The sequence below is a fragment of the Scomber scombrus genome, chromosome 12 (assembly GCF_963691925.1).
Source record: "Scomber scombrus chromosome 12, fScoSco1.1, whole genome shotgun sequence".
NCBI lineage: Eukaryota > Metazoa > Chordata > Actinopteri > Scombriformes > Scombridae > Scomber > Scomber scombrus.
This window is the reverse complement of record NC_084981.1, coordinates 12,384,796-12,409,274: the sequence shown is the minus strand read 5'-3', so window position 1 is coordinate 12,409,274 and position 24,479 is coordinate 12,384,796. Positions and strand designations below refer to the sequence as shown.

The window sequence follows — 24,479 nt, the reverse complement described above, 5'->3', positions numbered from 1 at the left end:
CAAAGTTCCTGTTGTGCATAGTGACAACCAGCAGACGAGTTTATAATGACAATCAGCACAGCAACACGTTTTATTCATGCCAGCAGTTTAGTTGTTTCTATTAGTTGTTGTTAAATATATAGCTAAGATTGGTCTAAAGATATTTGTATAGTCATCATTTCTTTTTTAACATATATTCCAAGAAAATGTAACTATTCTATTTGCGTCTAGGTTTTCAAGTGGACTGCTTTCTAGTGTCAGAGCCATGATTTGCTTGCTAAGATGGACTGCTTTCCTTTGGACTGTAAATTCCATTCCTTGCACTTTTGGAAAGGCAGTGAATGAACGAACAGGTATGTGTGTTTGTTGTCCTCAACTTTTTGCCCCCCAAATGTTAAGGGACTGTTAGAATTTAAAAAGCCAGTTTCAATATAATTTTCAATGAAGCAGATTAAGGCTTGTCTTTACATTAGAGTCTTTTCTCTATTGGTTATACATTACAGTATAAACAAAAGACATTAATAGAAAAAAAAAACTGATTATATTGCCTGTTTTGATCTAGATTTAAGTTGTTTTTTTGTTTATTAAGCAAAAGACATTGTGGAAATTAATTCATGGTTTAAATAATTTCATTTTCTTTTATATAAGACTTTTCAAAACTGGTTCAAAATATAAATGTGCAGCCAGCACAAATAACTTGTTGGTGGCTTTCCTCTAGATGGCTCATGCCCCACTCTGAATGTCGAGGATCGCAGGTTTTCTGACATTTTAGACCGTCCCCTGGAAATCACAGGTACCTTCTGAATAAAGATAGCTGCAGTGTAAATAACCCACTATCGACTTGTTTAAATCTACTTAAACATTTTTAATCTGTTCACAGGATTTGATCTCACAGAGAAGTTTCTTCTTCGAAAGGGAACAATTACAGAAGATCTGCCTTCATTTCGTTTGGGAAGCAGTCCGCTCATTAAGCCGACAAAGTGAGTAGCAGGCACGTGTGTGTGTGTGCCTTTTTGCGTCAGGTGCTATAAGCTGGAGCCGTACAATGTTTGAGGATAAATCAGACAGATGGTCTGCATACCTACAAGGAACAGTAAACAATGTCCCCTATACTTAAATCCTACCTCTTATACCTCCCCTTCCAATGGGACTACAGCTCAATGCAAGCAAGATGCAGTCACTCATGTGTAGCCAAAACTATAAACAGCAGTGTTCATTTTATTACTTTGCTGTTCCCTCATGTACTGGTTCTAAATATGGCGTTTCTTACAACTCAAATATTACACTTGAAATAAGTCCTGCCTAAGATCAAATGATAATGTAAAACAACTCAAATTTTACAAGTAATATAAATCTGTATCATTTACACGATGATTGGGGTTTAAGCTTGCTTTCCTTCAGATCTGCTGATATTCTCAGAAAAAACCCCAGCCATAACTGGATTTCATGAAAGGTTGACTTGAGGCAACTCAGATATACGCTGCTTAGAGCAATACTTCCATTTGCCTTGGTTAATAAGGGCAAGCTGTGAGGTGAGCTGTTAGACAGGGAATAATTTGAACAGAATTAAAATATATTGCGTTTATTCAAGAAATCTCCTCAGGGCAAAAAGTGGGACATAAAGGAATGAAAAAAGTCTGAGCACGTATAATAAGACAGGAATATTAAAATAACTACATAAATGACACACTAAGGTGCCATTTACTGAAGACCTTTATTCCCTGGTCAACTGGTGGGATCACTGTGCGACTTCACCTCAATGCTGATATGATTATATATTAGGGGATTGAATCTGATATAATATTTATGAAATCCTTTCACATTTTTACATTTTGTCCTATCAGCTGTGGCAAGTAGAGCATACAGTATGGCTCTATAATATTTGCCAAATCTGGCTTTACATGAAGTTCATTGTTTTGTGTCCTTGGTTTGTAAAAGTGAGAAGGAACATTTTGTCATTCTTCTGGGAGGGGAGGGTATTTTTAGTATTTTTACATGACATGCAACTGTAAACATTTACTGCCACTCTCCTTCTGGCTAGGTGAAAGAATCTTTGAGCCAGGTGATTTGTGATCTGCTTCCCTGTTCAGTCAGCCTGTCGAAAATACATTTACTTCAGCCCTTCCCACAGTCGGGGGGCCATAGTGCAAGAAGATGCTGGTTCTCAATGACACTGCTGACAGTGTCATTGGTTATGGTGGCGAGACTGTGATCCCTCTCATATCCAATTATCTAAGTACTTTGACAGGTGATACTGCATGTCAGCTGAGGAAGGAAAGCGAGGGCAGTTGCACGAAGCAGGAGGCCCCTCTGCCACAACCACTAAAACATTGCTCATTTAACTCGCAGGATATGCAGCGATAGATGCGCCACTCTCTCTAGATCTGGCTAATGTTCTGCCAGCTTCTTGGCACAGTACACTTTATGGTGCATACAGTAGATCAGAGCTGACACACTTAGGGAACATTTGTGTGAGATGACAAATTGCTCTACAAAATGCAACATGTATTCTTAACACGATTCCATACAGTATTAAAGCCCAGTGTTGTAGTGACTCTCTGTCTTTAGAAGCATATCTGTGTTTGGTTTTGCCTGCTTTACATCTTGTATTAACTTCTGTGTCATATTCAGTTATGACTTAAAGTACATTTATATTAATAAGATTACATTAAGAATTAAAAATGCATGGTCTCTAACCACCTTACACATCTTCTTATAGTGAGGTAAGTCAAGTCTTACAAGTCTCAGTCTCAAGTCCTACATAAAGTAGCTTCTATGCTGGGACTATTACATTTTTTATTGGCTGATGATTTTTGCAAAGCAAGACATCACCAAGTATTATGGTAAAACACATAACTCTCTTCATACTTTTAAATGTGTGTGTGCTTTTTGTTGGCTGCATCTTTGTAAATGATGTGGCCTGTTTGTTCTCCTCTAGTGTTAGCGGGTAAGCTATGTCCACAAAATGTGTAGGTGCTGAAGAAGCATTACAAATGTATGTTACTTACAAAGGAGCCACTGAGACTGAGTAGCAGTATCAAATCACTAGGGTTTGTGTTTGTTTATCACTCTGTGGTTTCAGTGGTTGGCTGTCGTTTCAGCGAATTAATCATATGGGCTTACTGCGATCGATAGAGTATATCCAATTAACAGTTTTTCTTCTAACTCCATTGACAAATTATTTGGGGGGAAATAGTTTGAAAGTGTTTTCCTTTTACTTCTGGATTTCTGTGTAGAAATAGCCTATATTATGTCACAATGTACCTGTAGCCTCACACAATAGAGTAGTGTGGAATGCTTTGATATACTGTACCAGTATTTACTGTAAAATCCACATTCAGGGACTGTAACTTGTGTAAAAGTCACACCACAATTGCTTTTGTGACCAAAATGTACATTGTATTAAAACAATTGTATGTTGAGATAACAAATTAATATGAATTAATTTAAAGAATACACAGCAATAATTTACCCATTTCAGCTACATACAAGCATGCTGAGTTGTATTAAATCTCCTCTGTGGAAGAATTTCCTTCTACCAGATCACAAACATGCATTTGATTTGGTTTTATCAGTAGCGGTACTCTATCATGCTGGCAAGAAAAACACCTCCATTTAAACAGGAAAGAGGACTCATGCTGAGAGGAAGTTACAGTCTTTGCTAGCATGAATGATGCATTTAGAAAATAAACTGACATGATTGAGCCTACTTTGATCTGTTGCAGGATTGAGTGTCAGTGATAGGGATGTGAGCCAACTAGGGCGAACATTGGAGGTTTGATTGTTTCAACAAGGGCAATATGATTCCTCTGACTTATTTAAAAGTATCCTCCTGGATAGGATTTCTTGCTAGCCAGGACACTAAAGCCGCTTCCGGGAGATTCTCTGCCAGAGCGGTAGTGTTGCTGTGACATTCTGTCAAACCATTGTCTCTGATTATACAAGGTGTATTATCCGCCAAGCAATATGCATGGTCAAAGACATGTTCCAAGAGTGGTGACAATTTCCAGAAAGCACATAGCCGTACCTTATAAAAATGGAATTAGTTATGATTATAACTCATGTGACAGCCTGAAAGTTACTCTGCAATCTTTTGTGCTTCTACTGATTATTGTTATGGACGTATACTATTTTTCAATATACATATCCACAAGTAACAACACAACATGTTTTTTTTTCTGTTATTTTTTTCTGTTCTTTACTGCTGTGGCCGTTTCAGTAATTTGGCTTGGAAGCAGACTCTGCTACTTTCATAATCACATTGCAGAATCCAACCCTGAAATATTTGAATGTATATTGACTTGCATTGGCACAAAACATTGTCACTGAATGTAGTCCACGAGGTAATCCATTTATGTTTTTTCCAAAACATATAGTATTTGCCAATGCACATTTGATATATGAATGGAAATTGTAAGACACAGGGTTTGAAGAACCACATACTGTATATTGGAAAAGTTGTTTTGGCAAAGTGGCATGGGCGCCAGGGAAATGAATGCAAATCCTTTTTTACTCACTCATTATCGCTTACTTAAACATCCCGAGTAGTAGTAGTTGTCTTAAAAAAAAAACAGTGTTCAACCCAATCTACATTGAGTTCTGGGTTTAACCATTTAGACACAGATGGCAGTCAACACCAGGTCAAGAACTTTAACCTTCGAGGCCCTCAGAGATCAAGTGTGCCGCACTGTAGACACACCATGTTTTGAAATAAGAGCAGACTTAGCTGAGGACTTTGTAAGGCGAAGTGTGAACTCCACAGTCCCGAACAGAAAACAACCCTGCAGTTTATTCAGCAGAGTATATCAGTTACATTAAACCTGCTTCAATGTATTATGTTATGTATTATGTATGGAGTTCTCTTTGCCTATTGCATTAGTCTTTTATACTATTTCCTGTCTCCTATGTGTAGTACTTTCGGTACAAGCAGTTACTGTATATGCAGCATCAAAGCATTATATGTTGAATTTTTTTTTCTAAATCCTCATTTTTATAAACTGCCATGTCACATTTCATATTGAATTGCAGCTGAAATAGCCCTCTAGCCTTTAGGCAACAAATAACCTTCCCAGTCCTTGGCCTATCACAGAAACGTTTGATTTTTCAGGAGCTTTAACTTGGTGTATTTATCATTTTAGTCAGGTACCGTTTACACCGACATCTCAAAGAATTCGAGGGACACAATAGAAGAGGGTATGAAGCTCTGAGAGAATAGGAGATGATATATCGGAGTGAAAACTAATTTCCAACCTGTCTGAAGAAACTCTCTCCTCCTGGCTGTGCTTTGCCTTCTCAACGACCTTATTATTGCATTATTATTATTTTTGCTGATCTTGATTTATTATGTTTATGCTCTTCTGCTTTTGACTGTTAATCTGAATGTAGAGTTAAGGCTAGGGTTAGAACACTTTGAAGGGTACAATGTTTTGTTGTTTTTTTCTTTTTTTTTGCAAGGTATAAAATTAGGAAGGGAGTGTGGAGGTGGGCGATGAGTTACTGAATAAGCAGTAATTCATTTGAGTGGGTGTGTTGTGAAATATGATATAGTTTTCTCTATATATTCTCTATTTTCACTACATATTTTGCCTCTGCTGGAACACATTTTCAGCTGTGAACACAGAATTGTTATTTGACTTTACAGAGCAGCTGAGGTCATATACATAAACCGATGGCTGCATTGCACTCAGCATCTGTAACACTATAACTGTAGCACGTGGTATCCCAGTGAGGTAAAAGATTGGCTTCTGTGACAGGATCAATTTCTATATGTTTTCATTATCTGAATGACAAGGAAGCCAGTATAAAATCCATCAAGCTAAATGGCATCAGGTTTGTCAGGATTATTTATGTGAACGTCTTTCTGTAGTTGAAGGATATTGAAATGTTTTTTATTGATCATTGAAGCTGATTGGCTTGTTCATTGTTCAGCCACTCAAAACTTTAAAATGGTTTCCATTCAATATTGAGAAATAACTCTTGACACTATTATCTTTAATTTTTAGGGTATGATCATGATACATTTAATATATCTTATATATTTATCTTCAGTTGGAATCTGACAGTGCTATATGTTGTTGTTGTTTTAGATCAGTATTTCCAAACGGGTTTTCAAGTGAATACTCCCTTGTCACCATCTTCCGAGTAAGAAAAACTACAAAAAAAGACCGCTGGTATCTTTGGCAGATATTCAACCCATCAGGAGATGCTCAGGTGGGCCCCACTGTATGTTGTAATGTCATGTATCAGTTTCAGTATCTCCACATGTGCTAGAAAAATGATGAGATGGGTGTGAGTTTATGATAAGAACCTTTTTTTAAACTTGTCTTTGCTCCTCAGGTTTCTGTGGTGGTTGATGGTAGCAAGAAGGTGGTGGAGTTTTCTTCCCAAGGCCTGCTAAAGAACACTCTACGCTACACATTTAAAAGTCGTGACCTGCATGCCCTCTTTGATCGCCAGTGGCACAAGCTGAGCATTTCTGTACAGAACAACATAGTCTCCATTTACATGGACTGCAAGCTAATAGAAAGAAGACTGACTGATGAGAAACCCAGCATTGACCCCAGTGGGCGAACACTCATCACTACACGAATGGAAGATGGACGGCCTGTAGATGTACGTCCCACGCTAACTTTGTTCAACGTCTTTTGCTAAATCTACACAGTGTCATTTGAGGATTTACCAATTTTTAGTGCAGTCATTTTACTACTCATCTCCAGTTTCAAGGAATAGCGTACTTCCTGTCGGACACATTTTGAAATGCTCTCTCAAATTAAAAGGGATTTAAAACATGCTTCAGGGGCATATTTTGTTAATCTGTGTAAATCCTTTATTGTGTCATTTGTGTTATGCTCATTCTCAAGAAATGCCCCAAAGTGCTAAAAAGGTCAGCTATGCCATTTGGTCAACCAGTGCTTCTAAGTAGAACGTGGCTTAAGTAGCATTAACAGCTGAAGTCTGCATGATTTGTACAGTTGTAAGTGAGTACATCATAAAATGTGGGACAGTTCAAGTTCTGCTGTGAAGCAGCTGTATTTCATGTAGAAGTTAAAGCCCTTTTTGTTTATTTAAGTTTTGATGGGCTTTTGAGGTCATTGCAGACAGAGAAACTGGCAATGTTAACGACAACTTGAAGCTAAAACAACTGACAGTTGCACAGTTTTCACCAGTGAAGAGGAAACCTTTATGTCAGCTAATAGGAGAACATGAAGTGATGATGGAACTGTTTTATGATACTTGAGTGGTCCTTTAATGAGAGCTCTTTTCCACAGATTGAACTGAAACAAATTGTAATCTACTGTGACCCTTATATGGCTGAGATGGAAAATTGCTGTGAGATTCTCGAGCCGAAGGTAAAACATTTTAATGTCTCTGTACAGTACTAACAGCTACTCTATGATAAATGTCTGAAAGGGTGTATTTTAACCTGTGCAGTGTCAGCAGAGAATGAAAGTGTAACAAGGTTTTTGTCTCTTCTATGAGGACATGTGTCCCCATATAGAAACTTAATAACAGGGACCTTCCATCACCACTTAATCAATGAGATAATGTTACAGTGATTCCAAATGGAGAGATGACCTTTAACCCCATAGCATTACATTTCTCCACAAGCATGTTGTCCTGTCAGTGTAAAGTTACTCCAAGGGAATTGTCACAGGCTTGAGAAGGACTTATCACTCTTCACTCTTTGTTGTTCCACTGTACATGATGCATATATTTTGCTATTTGCAGCATGATGTAAATATATACCACATTAAATCAGGGTTATACTGTGCTATATCATAGTAGCTTTTTTTATACAGTATTCTTGCCATGTAGCAAACAAGACAAAGGAAGGTGTCTAAATGGTGAAATTTCTGTATTGATCCAGTGTGAAGCCGAGAAGACATTTAATGGGACTTCCCCTCCCCTGGTAACAGCCCAACTTCCCCAGATGCTGTCTCAGCCAGCCCCACAGTCAATTGACAGATGTCAGTGTCCAGCTGAAAAGGTATAATCAATTCCACCCAGCGCTGGTTCAGTTACAATACACATAACACTTACTCAATTAGGGGCCCAATTGAGTAAGTGTAATGTCTATTGTAACTGAACCAGCTCTGATGTACACTGCATGTACTCAATTCTTTACAAGCACTAAAGAGCCAGTTAAAGGACATTTGTACCAAAAAGTATTTTTCTCGTAAAACAACCAAAACGCAGTATAGCTATAATCTATTAGTAAACACAGGTGTAATTCTCCCAAACCATTCACACATTGTTAATCTGCACCCTGCTATAAACGTGTAAAAATGCAAAAGGATTCTTTCAACTGCAAATATTAATATTAGATTAAAATGCAAATTCAGACCTGAAAGCTTCAAGGCCCTCTTTGAAGGGAGCAGATGGTACAGCTCTAAGGAGATGGCCAATTCCACACCCAGCCTTTTATGATTTTTAAATTTTGCCTTTAAGTTACAAACAAAATCAGCTGTTCTTTGTTTGATTCCTATGAGGATGATATGTTTATATAAAGCAAACATGGCTAATTTCTATGTATAGAAATCATTTTTTTAATTGGAAAAAAGCAGAATTACAATATGATAAAGAATATACAAGTAACACACATGAGAAATTAAATTGTCAATTTGATTAGAAGAAATCTTATATCCCTGTTTTAATCATATAATGTCATTGTGTGTGCACAGGGAGATGCTGGTCTGCCAGGTATAGTTGGTCTGCCAGGACAAATAGGGGACAAAGGAGACAAGGTGTGTTTCAATATGATGTTGATATATACATTTATTTGTTATTGGCAAGACAACAAACAGGGGTGAAGTGAATGTTAGATGTGCCATACATTTTACTGGAGTCAATACTTAAGTAGGTGGGCAGCATCAAGTTCAGCAACCACAATTTGTTGTAAGTCATACATAATGCAAACAAATGTAATCATAGAGTATATTGCTGGGCCACTGTGATTTCCATTAGTGTGAACAACCATACCTTGTTTTGTTTTTTTTACATGTTACTCTAAACTGCTGTGGTGGGTTTTCTCTGTGTCCAGTACTTCTGGTTTCCCTGAAGTCCCTGAATGACAAATGTCTACTTTGTCATGCATTCATTGTCAGAGGAAGAGGAATTCATATCTGCCTCGGAAGGCAAATGTCTATGTTGTAGTGTCTGACAGAGTTTGACGTTCCACGGTTGAGGGTCCTTCAGAGATGCTACCGTACAATGTGAATGTTGTCCCACATCTCCCAAGATGTTTGATCTGGGAAATCTGTTCAATTTGTTCAAATGCTAGAGAAATATGTGTAGTTCAAAAAGAGAATGATCCTCGGTCAATGACAGCTCAAAAGACAAGTGGGATTGTAAATGGTAAATACCCAGTTTCTGAAAATTGTAGGTGTTATGTTTGTTGGAGGACAACAAAACACATAAATGAACCATCAAATACCCAGACAAAAAAGTGTTATTTTCCTCCTAGACAAATCACATCATTTGGAGTATGAAATCCCCTTTTAGCTGTCTGTGCATGCAAGGTTAAAAAAAGAAGCAAGGGAGAATGTGCTCAGCTATGAATGGAATTCATAGGAATGAACAGGTGGTGGTACTGTATACCTGATAAGACCAGATGGCTTTTGGGGTCAGTGTCCTAATTACTGTGATGTGGCTGTGGGATTAAGATATGCAGGTTGAGTGGTAGACTTTTGTGTCTGGGAACCTGCTCATTGCTGGAAGGCACAAAAGCGACATGTAGAAGAATGTTAAATTATATTACATGTGGAGCCCATTACTGGAATTGGGGTATTTTTAACTGTCTTCATGGAGCTCTGGTCCTATTGTTAAAGTGGCATTGTCTTGACTCTGGTTGAAAACCATAAAAGCATACGTTTTAGACAGAACTAGTGTCCGTATTTTACTGATTCTATAAACAGCACCAACCAGGTCTAATACTGTACTGCAAGTCTGGATACTTTAGATTGGCCTGGTATTTTAAGAATATTTCCTCTCAATGTGGATGTAGATGTAGGTCCTAGTGCAAAATGTATCCTTAATGCTGTCATTTCAGAGTTTTAAATGATTAAGAAAGCATTTCAGGTTTCCCATTTAATTGCAATGTTTAAGGCTTGCCATTGTTATATTGTCAATGTAACATTTGGAATAATGAGCATTGTCTTTTGGAACCTTGTTAATGAGTATATATGATAAAAGGTAAAATTAACAGTATATTTTGCTCTTTTAAACTATTGCTAGAGCTACTGTACTTAGATAGTGTTTTAGCAATGTAGTTTTTATGTTTTTCTGGTATTTTTTGAATATGGCATTAGAACAATTATTGCTTTTTGTATATTAAACAGGCTATGTGGGAGCCCTTTTTCTTTTGTATTTAGCAATGCAAGATATTAAATTCCAAATTGTGCGTGTATAACAACAGATTGTACTAATCAGGTTTGTAAATGTGTTGTAATTGGCCTCTAATGATTCTTAATTGACCTAGCAGGGATCAGCTCTCAAGCTGTAATGTGTCTGTGTATGTGCTCTTTGAGTGTGATGGTACTGGTGGTGATTAATTACTTGCAGCTAATTGATATGACTATATTCAGAAGGCAAGTTTGTCTCAGGTCATTTTAATTTCACAAAAGGGAGCATGTATGGCAAGCACTGCAACATGTTTGTCTTATTGTTTTGCATATTGTCATATAACCACCCTGTTAATGAATGTGAGAGTATGAGTATTTGCAAACATTACCTCTATACAGCAAAAGAATATTTAAAGTTAATTTACTGGCAGATTTTTTAGCTGTTATGTTTTAATACTCAACAATGATATAAACACGCTTTTCAGGAGCACAGGCCATTCCATTTTTTGTATTATTTCTGCAAGCCATGTCTTGTGCTGTGAGTCAGTGGCTCATACTGTTAACACCTGAAATCTAATTTCAGGTCTTCAACAAATCAATACTTGGCACCATTTGTTTACTTACTTACTTACTTACTCAACACCAAAATTCAGAACAAATCCTATTACAGGCTTGAACACTAAATCAATGAAGTTAAGATAAAACATGCTCGAGGAGTAAGACTAAGCCCTATAGTTTAATGGTGGTCTGTCAGCTCATAACACACCACTCTGTTTTTACCCAGAAATACAAGATTTTTATTTATTTTTAACTTAATATTAGATGTGGTGTTCCACTTTGGATTAATTGGATGCATGGGTATATGTGATTGATTCTGCTAAGAAGTTGAATTATCTCAATAGTGAACTGAAACCAAGTACAACATGTTTTGCGCCAATGGAAGGTCCTGATATTAGTAGTTTATTGTATATAGCTGGTACCTACTTCCTAATAGGGTTGGGTATATTCATGTTTTCCTGACTAACAAAGTCAAAGAGATACTGTGTAAAATGCTTTATAGGTTATATTAAACAAATTACTATTTACAGAAACTTTTAAAAAAGACAATGATGTAGTTGTACCTTTTGAGGAGAGAAACACTGGTGCATTTGTTTCCATATACAAAGCAAATGTGGAGTAAAATTGTCACGATTTACTGCTGATCATATCTCAAAAAACAAAGAAACAGCAAACACACTGCAGGGCTCTAATGTCCACTTAGAATTTATTGCATTAAAGTATTGAGTCTGATGTTTTTCGACATTTGTTCACTTTCAGCCCAGCACCTCTTCAGCTTGGATGTGCATGCATACTGCCTCTGCTGATCATATTTACCTTACTTACTTTTATTGTCTGAGTTCATTCAATATGACAAGAATTCTTGCTCCCAGTTTTACTTGAATTCATGGATTGAATTTTTTAACCAAATTTTACATTCATAACTCGAAAGGTACAAGCAGGAACCTTTCTGAGCTGATTCTCCATGTCAAACAATACATGTCATCTATAGCTGAATGTGTCAAAAAAACTGTTTACCATTTTCATTATTGACATTTATTTAATTGTAAATATGAAATCATTATGATGTAAATTTTCTAACCTCCACCTCGTTTCAACCCCATGTTTTTCTTCCACACTGGGTCTCAAGAGGTTCATCCTCTTCATTTCTACCTCCTCTTCCTTCTAATCCCCCTGTATATCTCCTTCATCTCGTAACACGTGCATAATATAATGATTTGTTATTAAGCTTGCAGAGCACAACAATAGTTTGCTTCTTCATGCAAGGTTAAAACATTTTCGCTATGAAAAATGCCACTTGTCATCTAAGATTACATTTTGATGTGATAATTTTCAGGGAGGGTGATATTTGTTTAAATTCTGTTAACATGTGTTTATTTGTGCTTTGAGATCTTTTAATTGATCTGATTTAGAGTTTGGATGAACTCATGAACTACATTTGCTGTGTTTTATTGATTAATGTGCATTGATTTCTGTGACACGTTTGATGTTATCAGTAAATAACTAGAAACAAACCATCTTGGTTTAACTGTGGTAGGTGGTTACATTATATTTATCTAAATAAAGCAGGTTGAGCTGCGCGTGCTTGGGTGTGACTACAGTCAATAAAAACAGTACAGATTTCACAAGCAAGTAACTTGAAAATAATTATCATTCTGACCTAGCACCTTATACTTGAAGACAGCAACATGTCACTGATAATAGAGTGAAAGTGTTTTCTCATGTCTTGTGGGATTTGCAGATGTTGATGTGCCACTTTACAGCTGAGAGAAAAGCATTAGAAAAACAGTGTATTTTGAGCCAACTGTGCAGTTTATCAGTAATGCCATGCTTTGACAGAGTCGTGTGTAGCACTTGCTTTCCTCTTATTCACTCTGACCTTATTGCACATGAATCGCCCTGGTAAAAAGTAGCAGTGCACTTCTGTTAAAGCATATTTAATTCTTATTGATCCCTACATTTTCAAGGTGTTCCAGTGATCATTAAACTATGCTGCACTCGTTTAGATTTACATTATAATACATTAAAAAGGGGTTACAGAGTCATAGCAAATAATGTTAATGAGGTAAACACATGAGACTTTCAATTACCAACATGAGAATCTCATTCTGTATAAAGATTTTAAAAAATAGTCAGAGAACGCTTATTAGCAATTGAGCTTGACTTTGTAGAGATTAATCAAAGACATCTCAGCAATTTAGAGCATTTAAAACACCCATAATGAGAACTGCAGGCCAATCATCGTGACCTACAGTACACCGAGGGCTGCTTGGGAAAGTGTGCGGGGGATTACTTTGGCTGTGTTACTTCAACAGAAAGTACTATCCTGAATTACAGTGAGAGTTTGATGGAGGATTCTAATGCACTGCAAAGGGATTAAACTTCTATGATTAATCCAGAATCCCTCGGGAAATTAAACAGATAAGTAGTGGGTTATAAGAATGCAGCTTACTTGAAAGGAAATCCATTTTCTATGGCCTTGCACATAAACCCTGGCATTACTAGATTTACAGCTCCTGCATACACACGCAAGAAAAAAAACAACAAAAAGCAAAAAACAAAAAAAAACAAGCACACACAGGCATTATAGTGAAATTAAACTTAACTTATTTTCCATTTACAATACCCTTAATTTGTTTTGCACCATTTACAACTCTATTGCCCTTATGGTTTGGGTTTTCAATTAGAACCGTCTTATTCAATTTATACACATTGTACCTCTAAAATGAATAATTCCAGGGATTTTATTCAAGACAGTTTATTATTGCACTGGCACTGAATTTTGATTAGTTGTCAAAGCCTCTCTTTGTTTCTATTGTATTCATCAGTGTTAAAATATTATTAGCGTTTCTAAAAAGGGGTCTGGTGTCGATGGTTAAATAGAAAATTTGAATTAATGGAAGCTGCATCGATGACTGTACTGTGCAATATACATTAATTCCCGTATGCATTTTGTAGGAGGTTTATCTATTATTAATGAACCTCCTCAGCAGCTGTGAATTTAGATTGTCTCTTTCAAAAGAAATGTAATTGCTGAGTTCATGGAAATCATTACATCCTTCCACTTACATATTATCCGGTCATGTCTTCCCTTCACCGAAGAACTGAGTTGTGTTTTTTTTCTTCTCTTTTTTGTATCAAATGTTAGGTATTTGCAAAAGGTAGACTGTGCATGTTGGAATAATGAGTTGATAATACATAGTATAGAGACAGCATCTCAGTTAAGAGGTTGGGCCTCATTTTCTTGTTCTTCTTAAACAAGCCTATTAAGTTATAAGAAGCAGGGCTTGTAATGAAGATGTGACCATGAATGGTCATCATGTTTAATTTGATTTTTAACTTGCAGCAAGATTTCGCTGTTTGCTTAATTTGTGGAATAAGTAGCTATCCCCATCTTATCTTTCTCTTAACAACTTCCTTTTTTTTCATTCCTGTCTTGTCTTATCCATTCCTGCTCAAAGATATAAGCTTATCTTCCATTCCTTGTCATGTCCTGTCCTTCTATTTATTAATTGTATTTTAAATAATACAATTATTAGAATAATACAATGAACCTTAACAAGCTGCTTGCTTTCCAGTTGTTGGGAAATGTATCCACATTTGCAGCTGCTGAGCCACTGTAGCAGAAAGAACTTGTGGAACAGCTGTAGGAGTGAGATCGCTGATGAAATGACAAGCAGTCATAAAGCTATTCACTAATGTGTGAATGAGAGACCTTTCACTAACTGTTCTCTGTGTGCTGTTTCTGTCTCAGGGGGACACAGGGGAGCCCGGGATTCAAGGAAATCCAGGACATAAGGTAGCTACTCATTGAGCAAAAAACTTAAAAAACCTTACCCATAAGATTCCCTTGTGTTGCTCTGACCTTACATCTGTTTTCAAAGCTGTGATTGACATCAACTTCTTTTTTCTTCATAAAGTTTGTTTTAATTTGAAATTGAATTTGTTTTTACTGCATGGTTTACAGTGAACTACATGGGGCACATTTTGTTAAGTGATTTATTGGGTTATTCTAATTGAATTACTGGCTTGCTATGTATCAAACCAATCACAACAAGAATAAAAACAATTTCAAAATCAAACTAAATCAACAAGTGGTTGCCTGGTTGGCACAGGGGTAAATACACCACTGAAGAGTTCAGTCATGGGCAGTTCTGGCACTTCTGCCTTGGCGAGGAGCCCCATTGGAAACAGTTGGCAGTCTTCCTCAGTGAGAAGCCAGTCAGGGATCATGTCCTTGTCACCACACTAGCAATACTAGATGGTTGGGCTGTCTGTCCAAAGAGGGTTTGGATCTGTCTGTGAACCTCAGTGTCTCAGTTATGCCTTCTCTGTGAAACTCATCAGTCATGCATAACTTTCTGTGTATTTGAGGTAACATGGAACTGTCTACACCCTCACCAGGCCAACAGTGGGTGTCGAAAGACAGAAATACATTTAATGGAAGCTTGCAGACGTTCTAAGTGCTTGAATTGTAATTCAGTGTTGCTTACACATTCTTTAAGTGTTCAGAAATGTGCCAGATGTAGCAGATTTCACCAGCTGACTATGTTATTGTATATATGATTGTCATCAGTAATCTTGTTGAGCATCAAATCAGGCATCTCTGATGTGGAAATCTGTGTTAATCTCCTGCCATAAAGGAGTGCAGGCCTAGCCACTATAGGAACCCCCACTTACTATAATGCCAGTAAGTTGGGTTTATTCTGGTAAATGGTAGTTTGTGGGAAAAATGCATAACAAGAAGGGGAAAAAATCCATATCCACTAGACATTTCATTGCATTCAATTGTACTGTAAATCATTGTGGATGCAGATTATTCAACCGCAATAAATAGGATCATTCCTGGATGTGAAAACTGGTTTAATCCTCAACCTATATCCACTGAAGATGTTAAGCTCACTGTGGGGTGACATATTTGCTCATGAGCCTTGATACATGGTATATGGAATAACACTTAAGGCCACAGCTTTCTCCACTTATGTTTGCTGAGATGAGGTTCAAGAGCCAGCTGAAGCCATTTAGTTACACAACAGTGCACAAGTAAAGTAAAAGGCAGTAATATTGATACTGATGCTATTACACATTATTGTGTCTTGTAATGGTTTATACCTCAGCTTTGCTCAGTATCAATAAAGCTTTTAATGTGTATGTATACAGTAGCCATTTATACACCTGTAAATGACATATGTTTGCTGTTCTGTAAAGATGACACAATGAACTTCTGGCCTAGTTAGTGAAAATGGACAAAAGCTAAATGACACACTTTTTCATGCTCTTTTAGTGGTCATACTGTGTGAGAACAACAATTTCCTGCAGCTGTATAACAGCCATGATACAGTCGCCTATGAATGCTATAATATGACAGGACCTTGGCAAGACATTCATTGGCCAGCTGAGGTCATGAAACTGTATAGGTCACACTCTAATAACAGAGCCAACAAATTCCAAGACATCTCACACATCTCTGGCAGAGTGTGTATAAAGTAGTGGCATGGTAGCTTCAGAAAAAAAGTGATCAGGAAGCCTCTAAGATGTTATATTTGAAGAAATAAGCCAACGGCGTATTCTCTGACTGCACATACTCTTACGCATGTTCTAAACTTTGCTGAGGCAGAAACGATGCAATGAGCTCACAAAACAAACAACATTGCTTGGAATTTGGTGTCCAGATCAAAATGTGATTCTGTATCAGTGTCACTGTGGTGCAAGTGTGTCGTTCATTGCTAAGCTCAATTAAAAGGAACTCTGAGTGAGTTTTAGAGTTTTGGATTTAACTTTATTGCATCTTATTACCATGGAACATGATTTATGTTGTTTTTAAGCTTTATTTATTCAGGAAATCTCATTTAGATAAACATCTCCTTTGCAAGGGAGACCTGAGGACAGGTTCACAATAAAATTATCAGAAAACCATCATCATACACAGTCTCAGACACAATACTTAAAAGAATCACAAACATTATGAAGAATATCAGCTCGTAAAACTACCTTAAGCCCCTTAGAGGAACAAGAGCCTCTAAATTCAGTCTGTTTTGCATAATACTGCAACTTCTGCATAATAGCTTCATAATACTGCAAACCAGTCTTCCCCAGTTCAGAGTTTGTATGAGAAACTTTTAATCCATTTGTGGGATACAATGTTTCCCTGGTGGCATCCGTGTATCTGTTTGTGAGGCAGCAGAGACATTCTTATAACCACAGTACTTGAAATACAATACACACGACACACATCTGTTTGTAGTATGAATAGTCTGATTACATTGTGGAGTTATTTGGTGTTTACATTTGCATGCTTCTGAGATTTTTTTTGTCTTGAAACTACTACTATTTTCTTTCTCTCTTTCTATTTGTCTATACTTTGTTTTATTTGTGTTATAATTGGGTTCTTTTAATGTTTCTTTTAATTTTTACTACAATTGGGTTTTATTTATTTATCTTTTTAATTGTATGTTTTATGCTTCCAATTCTTACTGTCAAATGTTTGTTTTTTCATGTAAAGCACATTGAGTTGCCCCTGGGTATGAAATGCACTATATAAATAAAGCTGCCTTGCCTTGCACTGCCTTACTGTAACTCCCTAATGGTTTAATTGTGTGTATGTAAATACCATTCATGTCTCATGTAAAATGAGTTCTGCTGACATGTAGTGGAAATATCTGTGGATTAATGTGTTTATTTGTTCAATTAGCATCTGTCACAACAGATTTTTTGAAGTGACCGTGTCTCTTATTTAATGTTTCTTTTGGAATATGGCGAGGTTGAGTCCAATAATGCCTTATAGGAAGTAGTATTAAAGAACTGTGCCAAATTGTTTAGACCTGCTACATTGAAATCTAAGAGAGAAAAAAAAGATTGAAGTCTAAACTTTTCAAGGGTCTTTTCTATGCCTTTTAACTTTCATTCTTGTCATTGCAGGGGGAACTTGGATCAGAAGGGCAAAAGGGAATCGATGGGGAGAAGGTAAGTAGTACTATCTCCAGCAGACATATATTCCATACATAGCACATCAGCCAGATCTAGTTTCGTCAGGGAATCAATTCTTATAGGCTTTTCATTTTCTGCGTGATGCCCTGGGGGTAGGAGCGAAGCAGAATTTTCTGTGTGGCTGTTTTCAGGTCCCTGTCATATCTGAAGTAGATCTAAGTGTGTTCTAGCCCTCAGTGTCCTTCTGTGGTGAAATTAATTGATATGTATGCTACCATTGGCTCGGCATACTAATGGACTAAACTCATTTTTCAGATTACTGTAAACCCTTTTTATGTCGTTACAGGTTAATCTTTATTGCATGCTCTTAAATTTGACTGCAGTGATTGAACTGTGCATGTACTGTAAACCAAAGTTTTGCTACAGTATTCATCAAGAAGCACTTGTAAATAATTATTGTATTATTATTTTTAACTAAACTCCAAATTAGATCACAGTTCTAGCCAAGATTAAAGTAGGGTGCAGTCCTTTAAAGTATTAGTTATATAAAAAGATGTCTTATGATTGTTGATTGATTGTTTGCCCACATGGCACAATCTCATTAGATGCTGGCTGTGCAGATGGTCAGTTTAAAGTGGCTTAATAAAGAGACATATTTTCATCATCACCTCCCCCCTCAGTAGACAAACAGCTGCTACAGAAATCCACCTCCCTGCAGAGGTTGTGAACCTGCACAATCAGAAAAACAAAAACAAAGACTAGACTAAGTGGAACCATAAGAGCATTTAGCTATACTAATAAAAGTACCTGATATCCCCAAATGAATTAGAACAAGTAGGAAAGTTCCTGATTTAAGATGTACTATCTGTTCAATTACAAAAAGAAAGAGAGTTTAGAAGAATCTTTTAAAAAAGAATAATTAACCATCTCACACTTGAATACTTTGAAAAGTTTTTTCAGTATTTGATGAAATAAATAATTTAGTAGAAATTAAGTCTGTTCTGTGTTGAGCATGGACTGATTAAAGGAAGGGCATGATGGATGACTAAATTGTTAAATTAAGTTTTCCCGAAAAACTAAAATACTTTACTGGTGTAAAACTTTTATATTTTTAACCCATTTCACAGACTGCTCTATGATGACATAATTAATGTTTTAAAATGTGGAAACTGGTTTAATCCTGATGGATTTTATATTCTAATGTAACCAAGTGATATTTCTGTTATGTTAATAGTACATTATCGATGATAATAAGAAAACAAGTGATCCATTGTCCTTTTTTAATGAAGAATTGAAGGAAGTTTTTTAAGAAGACTCAGACAGCGCAGATTTTGTACTTGTACCTTGTTTTCCCTGAACGTTACCCTAAAAGTGGTACCCTGCAGAAAATAGTCTTAAGTGTTACTGTGTAGTAATACAAGTAGAATGCAGGTTGAAAAGGGAAAACATTTTTTTTTTGTTTTTCAAAAAAAACCCAGAATTGGCAGGTTGGAGACTCAAGCATTAATTTGTCCCCCAACAACCAGCATGGCTTGCTTTGTTCTAAGGTAAGTAGGTATTGGCAGCTCAAAAAGCCAGTTGACGTCATGTGTACATTTGCATATGAAAGACATGATCAAGTTTATTTACATAGAAGTTTGAAGGAGAGCGAGACCACCTAACTAGAAATTAACTCCATGCACAACAAAGCTGTCAAAATTGTAGTCATAATATTATAAACTATAATGAAAGAGTGTGAGTGATTCCTTAGTTCAGGGGTTTTTATTCACCAATTGCTTCTGGTGCTTCATCAATCAAGAGAAAAGAGTGACAGAGACTTTGAGCAGCTGTTCCTGATTCTCTGATTGGTTCTAACAGGGCTCCAGTTGACTGCAGATCAGCGGTTCATAAACTGAAAACAGTAGGAGATGAAAAGTTGCAAGGTTTGTCGCTTTAGAGAAATAAAGTCAGCAGGCAGGGGTCTGAAAAGTGTAGTGATTTGTGGCATTGGATTGCCCTGCCCTCTGCTGCTCTCTGGCTTTGTGTGTATGGGAGGCATCGCCAGGGGCTCCAAGTTGCCAGAAATGAGATGCTGAATCTCATGCCAGTACTTATTCACTGATTAGAAATATGGAAACTACCAATTCTATTTTCCAAATGTTCTGCCACTAATCACAGTTATTAATCTATTCATGTGCAATTCAAGGTGCGCTCCACCATTTTTGAGATATAAGCTTTTATGCCAACAAATCCACAGTCAGATGACTAGATCAATATCAATTTCATCACAGTGTGTCCAGTACAGGGATAGGGCAGGGGCACTTATATATTTTTAGCAGGAAAGGTAGCTTGCTTTTGATCTGTGCACATCCCATATGGGCGGTTGTTCTCTCTTTGGTCACGCTGACATGGCTCCGATAGCCTTCAGTGAACTCACCATGTGTACCCTCCAGGGATTTATTATACTGTGCTGCACTTCCTTGAATGACTTGAAACAAAGAGAAAAGTAGATAAATGGGACTACATTTTGAAGTGCTGCTTGTAGCAGGCTTGTTACACACATTCTTGGAATCAAAGTTCTAATTGGAACATGTTTAGCCAAACCTTGTGCAAACTCCAAAGCTTTCATTCCTACCATTTGTTAGCTAGCAAGCTAGTCACCATTACATCCAAGAGTCAAGTGGACTTCTTTCAAGTCTTTGAACTAAGCTAAAGTTAAAGACCCCCTCCGGACATGTTTTAAGAGATATAAAAATATTCTGCTTTGAATAATAATTTATGTTGGATATGGTTGTCCATAAAAAAAAAGTTAAATTACCTTGTTAAGAATTCTTAAAATGACATATACCTCCTTCTACCTTATTAAAAAGCCAGAATCTATGAATATGCTCTATATGCAAATATTTTTCATTTCCAAAGTTTAATTGCTGGAGATAAGATGTCTCCTACTTCAATGAAAAGTCCACTCTTTTAGTGCACTGGAGGCTTCAAGTTTCTGTAGTTATTTCTGTAAGATGCTGGACCACGATTGGCTCCTAAATTAGTTGTGATGTCACAAATCATGCTCGTATGTACACACCTTAAGCTCAGATTTTTGGTAAGCACAAAGAAACTTTCCCCTTCAGCAGATGAATATGAAAACTGTCTTCTCTCGGCAGCCTCAGAGCATAGTCATACTGCACAGTGAAGGGAATATGTTCTTTACCTGTTTTAGTACTTGGAGTACAAAAACGCTCAACGTTGACACCTATGTTTTCAACTGACACTGAGCAAACAAGTGTATTTCCCACAATCCAGACTGTTTCTCAAAGAGTTGCCAGTTTCTGATGCTTGTTGAAAGCTTACACTGCAGTGGGTGCAGTTTAAAATTTTATGATGAACAATACTTCCAAGTAAAACAAATGATTGACTTAAAAGTTATGTACTATAACAGTGTATTTAAATCTGTTTAATTGAGTTTTGAGTTTTAGCCACTTAGGGGCAGGGGAAACAAGCTGTAAACACATCACATGACATAATATTGCCTTATAAGTTGATATGTTAATGTGTAGCAAACAGTTGTCTTCTCACACATCCAGCCGATTCTATGTGTTAATCAGAGCTTTTTTGCTGAAAACATCTGGCTGCTGCGGCTGGAAATGTGGCTAATGAGGATAGTGAACCAAAACAGTAACGTTGTGGGCAACAAAACCAATACTAAAGTGCTCCATTTTGCTGGTGAGAACTGATGATAATTATCTGTAGTCATAATCGTTTACTACTAGGAACTGTTTTCACATCATCCATTGTTAATATAAGGATATTAGTTATAGTGGCCATAAAGTGAAGAGATATAACAGAATTAGTCATTTTTTCCCCTGGTGGTTTTCTTAGTAAATAATCCCTGACTTTCAACCATTGATCATAATTGGTATAATATATTACATTTTCCTTGTATCCACCTTCTGGAAATTAAGTGGAAACAAAATACATTTAAGTTATTACACAATTTCCATACTGATGAAATGACCAGCATGAACCAAGCCGTGATGAGATGTTCATTAGTAGTCTTTTCCACAGCTGTACTATTTTCTCTGATTTATTTGATTTCTAGACCTCACTCGTGTATCTGATTTAGATTAATGTGAAGGCAGGATACTGGAGTAAAATATATAATGTACCTACTCCCATGTCTCATCAATAAGGATTTAGCAGTATGGGATTAATGGGTTAAAACCATTATCCCCAGTGCCTCGAAGTGAATGAAGTTGAGCTTCATTGACTGAATATGGCTGCAATAACGCTGCTTTCCTTAAACAGTCAATCATTTACAGCAATCAGTTCTAAGAGACTTAAAGGTCCCAGAGACATTTTTGCAGGACTTAGATGTTCTAGGTCTATAATGTAGATATTACATTAATTTTCTCAGCTATTAGATGGTTCTCTTTGAACTGTTAGAGCTTTATGAGAGATTTCTTTAACATTATCAAGGTGGTCATAATATATATAATATACTCATACTCGTAGATGTAATTGTATCTTCCATTAAGTGGTGGGTGATTCATTTGGTTCCGTTTTATTTTCCCTGTTTCAATATTGAGAAAAAGCTGAGCTAGTGAATGAAATATTATATCTGTTCCTTTTAATTCTCCCATCAAAACATATGATGTAAATTATGGTCATAATGCTCATATGTATATATATATATATATGTATATATTTAGAGGGTTAAAAAGGAGCTAGTAGAAAGGCACTAGCAGATCGTAAATATGTTAAAAATAATACATATGAGGTTACTTCCTTGATAGTAAATGTTTACAACGTATAAAAAAACTGTAATGTTGTGCAGTTAACCTATTTACCATGAATACCAGATTCTATTACTTGCTCACTCCCTTTACTGCAATTAGCTCATATTCCATATTTAAAGCTAGTATGTTATTTAAGGCTCCAGTAGACACCTGAGAAGCTAGAATTCTGTGTATGAGCATGTGATCTAGTATCGCTTTGCAGATACACGTCCTGTGGGACAGAAGAAGTGTACACTGTGTTATCTTGCGGGTAATCCCAATTACATTTGTGGATACATGATGTTCAGCTGAGGAGTGAAGTGTCATAGAAAAAGGAGTCAAGCAGCACTGATAGAACATGATATCCACTGCACCACAGGATCTCTGACAGTGCACTCTGATATCCTCACACAATGGCTCTTTATTCAGGCTTCCTCTGTAAACTGCTTTTATTCACAGAATGTAATAGACATGCTAATAAGCTATCCTTTCCAGCAGTCAATGTCAATGTGATCAGTCTTATATCGCACTGTATGTGGCAGAGTATGGCTGACCAAATGGAAAGTCGCAAAAGGCATTTCCTGCTGTAACCTCCCTGGCATTTGTAGGCCGGCACTCAAGATATCTATGTTACTTGGAGATCCTGTTCCACAGAGCTTTAAAGGCCTCTCATTCTGTGTAACAACATGAATGCCACCCGAATGTTCTGAATACTTATTACACCTACACTTTTAATTTAGTCTCTCCTTAATATGTAAAAGCTAGATTGTGATGATTAAATTGTGTGCAGTAAATTAAACTGGCAATAATTCCACCTCTTGTCAGAGAAGGACACTCACTTGCTCTGGTTAGTGAAAGGTATAAGTAAACATAATTAGACAACATTTGTACACCCCTGCTTCTCTGGCTCTGTTTATTTCCTTGCTTTAGTTGTCTTGCACTGGGGAGTTGCCAGATTGTCTTGTGGCCCCACCGCTACAGGAGTGACGAGACACAGTGGTGTGTGTAATTAGCAGGCAAGTGTACACAGCTCCCCACAGCGTTCTGACCTCATGCTGCAGGAACGACAGTCACACAGCCAGTACTGGCCTATTCCCTGCCTTGTTCATCCCACCACATAAATGCAACAAAGCCCACAGCTTGCAACAAAAGCTAACAATATATCCAGCCCCTCTAGTCTACATCTCCCTCTGTGTTACTGTGAACCCGAATTGGGCCTGTGGGCTCACAACTGACTTCATTAGACAGAAGGGCAGCATCACACTCTAGGCTGTGATGTGGAAGGTACAGTAGAGTTGTATGAAAGGAAAAAGAAAATAATCTGCCTTTTCCCTTAAGGCGTCATTAGATCTTTCCTACTTCAGAAATGGGTCTGTCTTGACAGTTATCAACAAACTTGCAGATCTTAATTGTAGAATTGAGTGTTGGTCAGTAAAGAATATTAAACATGTCAGTTTAGATGAACATTTCAGCTGCTGCTTTTCTAACAACTGTATTCAACCATTTACATTTTAAATTACCCTTTCATTTTTTAACATTAAGATAGCTGTCAATCGTTAGTAGGTAACAACTACTGCTTAGTTTCTGAGTAGCACATAACAAAGAAAAATCCTCCACCATACCATACCGAAATTGTACCATACCGTTTTGTTGTACTTCATGTAGGCAGTCAGCATTCTCTGTAAAAGCCACAACTCAGCTTTGTATTTTGTATGTGCCTTGTTTGTTGTTTTGCTTTGTAATGTGTGTTATTGTGCTGTTATATATTTTAACTTAATATTGACCTACTAAAGGGACTGCAGAAGAAAATTAGCCATAAGCTAATTATGTTACATCAAATGGTAGCATTTATGTTTAACACTGTAAATGCTCCAAATAAACAAATTACTACTGCTAATTACTACTACTTTTCATGAAGATGAAATGG

The 24,479-nt window shown here is 36.8% G+C and overlaps 1 protein-coding gene across 1 annotated transcript in view; it reads left to right on the top strand.

Annotated features, from left to right (window-relative positions):
* The first annotated feature begins 244 nt into the window (after window positions 1-244).
* Window positions 245-24,479, top strand: part of LOC133992218 (collagen alpha-1(XIX) chain) — an 89,678-nt gene continuing 65,443 nt past the window's right edge. Inside the window, exons 1-9 of the mRNA XM_062430933.1 lie at window positions 245-332; window positions 698-772; window positions 860-959; window positions 6,066-6,189; window positions 6,316-6,591; window positions 7,248-7,328; window positions 7,847-7,966; window positions 14,632-14,676; window positions 17,796-17,840. Of these exons, the coding sequence (XP_062286917.1) occupies window positions 245-332; window positions 698-772; window positions 860-959; window positions 6,066-6,189; window positions 6,316-6,591; window positions 7,248-7,328; window positions 7,847-7,966; window positions 14,632-14,676; window positions 17,796-17,840 (954 nt within the window). The remainder of the gene's footprint in view (window positions 333-697; window positions 773-859; window positions 960-6,065; window positions 6,190-6,315; window positions 6,592-7,247; window positions 7,329-7,846; window positions 7,967-14,631; window positions 14,677-17,795; window positions 17,841-24,479) is intronic.